Genomic DNA, 8,183 nt, shown 5'->3' with positions numbered 1-8,183 from the left:
TTTTCAATTTACGCAATTTTAAATGTATTGTAAACATTACTCTTACGTCACAATATCCAATTCTAGGAAAAGCGGAAATGTCGCCTGTCTATGAATTTTAATAATGGTTTTGTTTTGTTTGGTTTTTTCCTTACTCCGCTGACTGAGTTGTACAGGCACGTACTAAGAATTAAGACGATGACAGTGCGAAAAGCTATCTCATTAATGCAACTTTTGGTGATGAGGAAACTTTTGTGATATTTTTATTCTTCTCCAATTGAGGCAAAAGCTTGATTTCTTGGAATATGCGAACTTATAATTCATGGATTACCTGTTCGACAGTTCTCGGAAAAACAACGGGATACCCAGAAAACACGCGGGTCGACTCTATAGTATTTATAAATAGTTCAAATGTCTAACATGATACGGAAATATAAGCCTGGGTTTAGTTATTGGTCAGGTAATTTTTGTACTGCATTGTTTTGTTTGAAATTGGAGTCAGAGTGAAACAGAGTGCGCTGGCAAGCGGACAAAGAAAGTGAGAAGGATACAGATTGACAGCCTCAAGCTCCAGTGACGTCTTAAATTAATGTTGTCTGCAAGTTTAGGTTGAGAAAAAGTTCTGCAATCCACGCCGCAATCAGGAGGATAAGACGCTAAAATAACTTCCTTATTATCGTACATTCCCGAGACGCCGAACGAGAGATAAAGTACTGGTTGCTATTACTGACTATTCTCTCAGGTCATCACCTCTTTATACCTTTTCCGCCCAGAACACTCATTTAATTAGTGTTCATGGTTATCCTTTCCCACGATAGCCTCTCAAGGCAGTAAAGTCGTTTTATAATCTCCAGCGAGCCAAATTTATATTGCTTTCGTGAATGAAAAAATAAATGTATCAACGAGAGAAGTTCTGACATCGGAAAAGATCAATCGAAATGGAGGAAGCAAATCATATACACATGCAGTTAGGTGGCACACGTTGGAAAACTGTTTATAAATCCTCCTGCTGTGAGCCGTCGCATATTCGAGCTTTGGTGACGTCTCTTATTTGAATAATGAACAATCGATGGAGGAGAAAAGGGATAAGCCCCTATTGAGAACCCTTCTCTCCGTCATCTTTCACAATGTTAGGTTTTATGAAGTCTTAAAACTTAAAAAGGTCAAATAAATAAATAAAATACCGATTTTATTTCCCACATCAACTGCACATTCCCAAAAACGTGTTATCAACACTCGTTGCTACTTAATTAATAAAGATCTCTCCCATTCAACAGTCAAAAATTTGCATAAGCTTGGCTGTGAAAGACTGCGTAAATCACATTTCCTTTGAACACGGATTGTTCTAGGAAGAAAGTCACACTCTCCTTGGAATTTTGGCAGTTAAATCACTTTCACTTCTTAACACAACTTTTCAGATATAAAATGGTTTTCTATTACAGTGAAGCCCGATAAGTATGGATTCAAGCGATTACTTTTTTAGTTACTATCATATAATTACAATTATTCAGAAATTATAATTCTAAAATTATACTTGAAATGTTATTAAATTACACCTTTTCCAATGAAACTTCTGCCTTATGCATGGTGTGCCTTCCCAAGTAAGGGTAAATTATACACAATCAGGTCATTATAATCCAGAAAACGAAGGGCTGGATAATGAGCGTAACAGCATTTTGGCGTGACAGAACAAATATGCTTTGGATATTTTTGTAAAATGCGCTTAAAATAGTTGGGTGAAAAGTTCAAATAAAATTAGTGAGCCACTGGCTGGAGCGGAACGAAAGCAGCACACTTAGCCGAGCTCAGCTAAGCCAAAGTGCATGAATTTTTCGGAGGGTTGCATAAGCTCATTCCCATATGTGACCCTCCAAGGGATTTCAGAGAATAAGGTGAGTATAAGCACACGGTACGCTCGCACGCCAAAACAAAATAACTGGCTTTTATCGCATGAACTGCACTACAGGACAGAACATCTTCTTCATTTTCGCTAATATTATGCGTGTAATAAACTTTACAAACGCCATTCTCACATTTATGAAGCTGACAAACACAAGTAACAAAGTGAGCTGGGTTGTACAAACTAAGCTAGCGTTAAAATAAAAAAAAAATGGCGTGTTATAGAAAAAAAGCTCTACTGTGTTAGCCAAATATGAACAATGGCTACGAACACGCTTGCCAAAATCGTTTGTTTTCATACGCGTTTCTGCACGGCAAGCGTGTCATGCCATTGGCGTGCGAGCGCGTTATTACGTGTCGTATGCGTGCGTTCACCTTATTCCCTGAAACCCCGTGGAGGGTCACGTAAATAGGTGCCTTCCATCTTTCAGGGGAGTGAGCACGTTGCAATATTAGTAAGCACATACAATCTCCCTTTCTGACATAAGTACTGCTGGTTATATCCATGACCAGTCCTCACCGTCCACGAGGCATGACTTACGATCATAATGGCATATTAGGTGGCTCCATAGCTCACACACATTCAGCAAATTATTGTTGTCTTCAAGTGAGGAGAAACAAAGAAATTCCTCATCTCATGAGGATGATTATAATTGCAATTACTCAATGTGCGGCCAAAACTTAAGAAAGGTCAGTGAGAGTGCATGAAAATAGTATCTGTAGGTGGCTAATGAAGGAGTCTAGAGAGGCAATACGGTAACTTATGTCTGCTACGTTTTCCGGATAAAAAGCCCTTTGGAGAACCTTTTTTTTTCATATAAGATACTACAATCGAAAAAAAGTAAAAGGAAAATAAAGTAAAACTAACAGCTCGGTGAGTCAATACATCAATAGATTCCCTTGATTGTACACCATCTAGGGGGAAGGAGAAGCGGGAGGGCACTGTACATATCGAGACACTAGGGACCTTAAGCAAACCAAAACGGTGACGGCTACGAGAAAGTGGCAAACAAAAGATCTAGTGAGCAGAAAGTTAGCTCAGCACGTGCATTTTAAGACTGTGTACATTTCTTAGCCGTCCTCGGCAAAATAACAACTTGAAATCATCAAAATTTTCGTGGTCTCAAAAAGGAACCCGACCATTTAGTGCCCCACGCCGCTCTCATAAGTTAAGCTGAGATTAACTTGTGGTGCCGTAAGAGACAATAAGCACATCTAGTAGTTCGCGGGATTCCAACTGGAAATATAAATTCATTTTTAAATCGAAGTCTTCCTTGGCGTTGCCATTCTAACTGCTAACGGTCCCTACTAACTCCGTAAGAAGGCCTAGGAACTTGTCTCTTGACCCGATTGGTCGACATCTCCCAGCATGTTTTGCAGTAATAATACCGCATTTGATCAGCACAAGGAGAACACAGGTATGCAATTGTAGTTGTAATTGTTATGAAAATATAGAAAAACATTTGAACTGGTACAGCATTTCATCTATAACTACCAATTTAATAACTTTTCCCAGTAGACATCGATATTGTTATTGTCTACAGATGCGTTATGAAAATTTTCTTATTAGATAAAATTAAATTGACGCGCTTAACGAAGCATGAAGTAAACCTGTGGTCGGTGAAGAAACTATATCTAACGTATAATTGCAAACAAGTTAATTTTGCGTTATTCATAAACATGAGCAGGCCATTAAACAAAGACTGAATTGTTGAGCGAATGATTTGGCTACCAAGAGTCAATGTGAATTTATCATTCAGATTTTTACTTTTTTTTTTCTTCGTATATGCTTTGTATCGCCCAACTTTGGCTGATAGTTTCCCATAGCCCCGCAAACTGAATAGCTTGAAAGTGCACAAAAACATTTCGTATGACAGCTGCTGCTTATCGTTTTTCGAATAGCTGATCCCAGGGAGAAAAAAGAAATTAACTTCACTGGAGAGGTATTGTTTCGATATTTTATTTGAGGTGTGTCTTGAAAAGCATTTGTGCAAGAATATCAAAACTATCCAACACACAAAGCTAACTTCTGAACCAACATTTTCATTCAAATTGAATCGTTTCGCAAAGTAAGCCATGGTTTGGTTACTAACTACGGTTGTTATTAAAAGCATTTAAAACCTTCTTTAATAGCTTCATGTGTTTAAAATTCTTTATCTAATAACGCAAACCGTTTGATTGATTTCTCTGGATGCACCGTAGCACGTACGTAACCAGGCTATCAATTTTCCGTGGAAAAAAATATTGTAGAAAATTCTCCTTATTTGTAAAATTATATTAAATTTCGACTCTTTTCTTGATTTTCAATGCATTAATCTATTTTGTGTACTGTAGTTGATTGAATCGAGTGACATAGTTAAATTGAATTGTCCTTTATGTTAGCACCTTTACCTGACAGCACCGTGTATCCTTTTTCAATAAAGATTGGAGGATTCGGTTTTGAATGGATCAGAATCCCATTCAGCAGAGGCAAGAATACTCTCCTGACCAATTGACGTGTTTTAGAGGGAGATTACATATGTTGAGGCCATTTAAAAGTGAGTAAGTGACCAACTAATTTATACCTACAAGAATGAATTTAGGGCAGCTTAGGTTAACTTTTTTTCGTAGAAAATGGTTTATTCAAAATAAGAGAGCCCATCTTGAATAATCTTCAAAATTATGGTTAAGATTCTAAGCTTACAGGCCAGCCAGATTCGTTTACCACGCATTTTCTTTGTTCGTAGTCACAACCGGTGTCAAGTACTAATTTATACCTACAAGAATGAATTTAGGGCAGCTTAGGTTAACTTTTTTTCGTAGAAAAAATGGTTTATTCAAAATAAGAGAGCCCATCTTGAATAATCTTCAAAATTATGGTTAAGATTTTAAGCTTACAGGCCAGCCAGATTCGTTTACCACGCATTTTCTTTGTTCGTAGAATTCTAGTAACTCTTGCCACATGGGATGAAGCACCAGTAAGTTCTTGTTACCTAGAGGAAAAAAAATTGGTCAGTAAAATGATAAAGATTTAAAAAAATTAGAAAAGTTGACTGTACTTGGGACTTACAGAGGAGCTTGACCTATGGCGTCAGATTTTTTTAAATTAACGAGCTTCTAGGCTGTAAACACCTTCTTGAATTTTCGCTTTCCGAAACTGTGACTTTGAGTCAATTTAGTGCCTTTTAAAGAAAAAATCCATTAGAGTTCTTTAAAACGGCGGGAAAACGGTGTGAATTATAAGAAAGAGTCGATATCCGTTTCCCATACAGTTTAATCTCATTAAACTTACTGGCCACGAAAATCTCGTCCATTTTACGTGTTTCTGCCAAAAGTGTACATGGTATTACTCAACTATAAATGACAACATAATCAACATATTTCTCTCATACCGATGATACAGAGCCCTTTCCGCGCCCTCGTGAGCCCGACGTTCATTAGATGCTCGTCCGTCAAGAATCCCAAATGTTCACGCAACCAATACATGGAGGGTTCTGGTTCGAAATCATCCTTATTCAGTGAGCGCACCAGAGATAAGATCACGTAGTCCCATTCACTTCCTGCGTGACATAAAATGTGTCGAACATTAGGAGTAAATTTTCAAAGAGGCTTGAGTATTTTGATAATATCGCTGCGTAACGATGAGTAACCACAATCTAATGATTGAAATTGGTCGATATGATCAAAATCCAAAAGTTTTAATTGATGATGTCGAACAACTTAGTCCACTGAATTAACTTGAAAATGAAATGCTCGAGCTCTCTTTTTTTGCATATTTACTAACATTTTAGAGCTGTCTTGGACTTCAAATATCATAGCAATATTCAACTTTCATGAGAAAAAAATCGCAGAAAGGTTCAAGGTTATCATTGCCGTTCAGATTAGAAATAAAAGGAAAATAAAAAGATTTATTACAAAAAGAGAAAAAAAAGAAACTAGTTTTACCCTGGCTTTTTATGATTGTTGTGACGAGGATTTCTTTGGATTTTATATTTCCTTCCAGAGCTTTGCTTATTCTTTCGCGTTGTTCTCTGTAAGGCGATAAGATAACGACATCTGACGGGGACACATTATTCTTGAAAATCAAGCTTCTAGCAACGTGGACCTGAGGTTAGAAAAAGTATCAATTTACCGAATTTTAGCAATTTCAGTTTGTATAATTGCTAATTCACATAAAACAATTCCATAAGCAGATATGTTTGAAATATAATTAGCTATTTATACAATTTAATGAGGTCAGGAGGCCATTGATATCTCATTTGTCCAAGGATTTCCATATGGTGGTTTCCGCTCGCTTCTTCAATCGTGTTCTTTTCGACAAGCAAAGAACCAGAAGCGCTTTCTTTTTGCTTAGGCTAAAACTCATTTTGAATTTCGTCCTTTTCTAATGAGCAACGTACATGTTAACTATTTTAATTCTACCCTTAAATCAAATTTTGTAACCTGCTATTCGGAATCTGCTATTTGATTCACACCAGACCAAAAATGATATCAATGGTTCAGTGATATCCACCTAACGAGTCAAAATGAATGGCCTAAAACATTGTACATCAACTTGTACTTGACATTGGTTGTGACTGAATACTACTTACCACTTTTCGTACTTCTTTCTGATTTGACTTGGACTGCTCACTGCTGTGTGTTGTCTTAATGGCGGTACTTTCCTCGTCGCCTTCGACATGGCAAAATGCCAGAGGAAAATTTGGATGAGGCCAAAAAGACCTCGGTAAAACTGGGTCATTGATCGGTACAGATTTGTCTGTTTTCAATTCTCCTTCGTAAAAATATTCCGATGGAAACCTGCAAATCTCTTCTCGCTAAAAAAAGGAGGAAATATATTTAACTTTAATAGTAAACATTTATAAATAAAAAAGAAAGGAAAAGAAAATAGCTAGGAGGAAGGGGAGATAGCTTTCGGCCCTATATGTGTATTCGCACTGAGTAAGTGATAATAAGCTCTGAGTAGAAACTTTTAATAGGTTATGTAAATAAAGGAAAATCATTATTACAGGGGAATATCTTATGAATTTAGAAAAGCTTGGCAGTTTTTTGTTGTTTCCTTTTTTTACAATGCAAAAATGGATATTAGAGAAAAACTCAGCTATGATGCTTCTACGTTCTTGGACAAGTCTTAAGACTCTAAATTATTCTTCAAGTCATGCAAGATAACAAAAGTCTGCTACGGCCTGCAGTGCTCTTCTGTAGACTATGAATTGTTGATAAAGGTTGGAATGATTATTAAGCACAGCCTGCTTAATGTATGGGCCCATAATTTATGTTCTATAAATTGAAAATACAAAATCCATTGTGGAAAAAACAACCCTAGATAATGAAATGTTCGACTACCATTCTGTATTGAAGTTTCAGCATTTGGGCTCGGTCAGAAAGCCTCTCGAACATTGATATGTTCAAACCAAGCGTCATTGCCTGTTGGTCTTTAACAACAGGCTGTAACTGTTTATGATCACCAATCAACACCACTTGTTTTGCCCTTGAGAAAGTGATTGGTACAAGAGATTCAAGTTCCATGCACATGCCGCATTCATCGATGATACATTGTTGAACGTTATCACAAGCTGTTACAATCCTATGGCTACCAGCAACCGAGCATGTGCACAGTATAATCTGGGCTCCTGATGATTGAAGTGCCCAAGTTTCAGCTTTCCCAATTAACTGAGGATGTGAGAATCAGTAAACAACAAACCCACGAGTTAATAAAGAAATAATCGTGTAAATATTAAAAGATGATTGAACTCAACAAACAATAAAGAGGAAAATCAAGTTACTGACCGACTGGCTGACTGGCTAAAAGAAAGAAACTATGAATGAATGAATGGATGCATGCATGAGATAGAAGCGAACCTTGCAATATGTTTCCACTTCTTGATCGCTGGTCCTCTGCTTTTCCTTCCTATCATCCTCAAACTTCCGTTCATACTTCCTAAGTTCATCAGCATCTGGACATGGATGTTTTCGAATTATGTGATGTAGCGAAACTTTTTTCAGCCTCTCAGGTATTTCGGTTCCATCATCGGTGGACTGTTTCAGGTACTGACGTCTGTTTGGGATTGGAAACTCCGCTTGTTCCCGCAGATCACCATAGACACGAATGATCTTAAGGCCAGGAATTCTGAGCATATATTCTTTACAGAAAGAAGTCGAGGGAAAAGGAAGGTAATTATCAAAGTACTTGGTTGTCATTTTCCATTTTAGGAACATTATTCTTAAGAATACAGAAATTTAGAGATTGAATCTTCTTCTACTGTACAATTTACATATACATTTTTTTCCTCTTGTCCATCACGCTTATTTGGGATCAAGCCAAT

At 37.1% G+C, this 8,183-nt stretch overlaps 1 protein-coding gene across 3 annotated transcripts in view; it reads right to left on the bottom strand.

Annotated features, from left to right (window-relative positions):
• Window positions 1-3,822: 3,822 nt before the first annotated feature.
• Window positions 3,823-8,183, bottom strand: part of LOC131793213 (3'-5' exoribonuclease HELZ2-like) — a 30,923-nt gene continuing 26,562 nt past the window's right edge. For all 3 annotated transcript variants that reach the window (XM_066170821.1, XM_066170820.1, XM_066170822.1), the window contains 6 exons: window positions 7,720-8,000; window positions 7,204-7,530; window positions 6,450-6,674; window positions 5,803-5,962; window positions 5,250-5,417; window positions 3,823-4,850 (listed from right to left, as the gene is read on the bottom strand). In XM_066170821.1, the coding sequence (XP_066026918.1) occupies window positions 4,738-4,850; window positions 5,250-5,417; window positions 5,803-5,962; window positions 6,450-6,674; window positions 7,204-7,530; window positions 7,720-8,000 (1,274 nt within the window). In that variant the 3' untranslated portion in view covers window positions 3,823-4,737. The remainder of the gene's footprint in view (window positions 4,851-5,249; window positions 5,418-5,802; window positions 5,963-6,449; window positions 6,675-7,203; window positions 7,531-7,719; window positions 8,001-8,183) is intronic.

Source organism: Pocillopora verrucosa, chromosome 8, assembly GCF_036669915.1.
Source record: "Pocillopora verrucosa isolate sample1 chromosome 8, ASM3666991v2, whole genome shotgun sequence".
NCBI classification, from domain to species: Eukaryota; Metazoa; Cnidaria; class Anthozoa; order Scleractinia; family Pocilloporidae; genus Pocillopora; species Pocillopora verrucosa.
The sequence above is the reverse complement of the archived record's forward strand: the minus strand, read 5'-3'. Positions and strand labels throughout refer to the sequence as shown.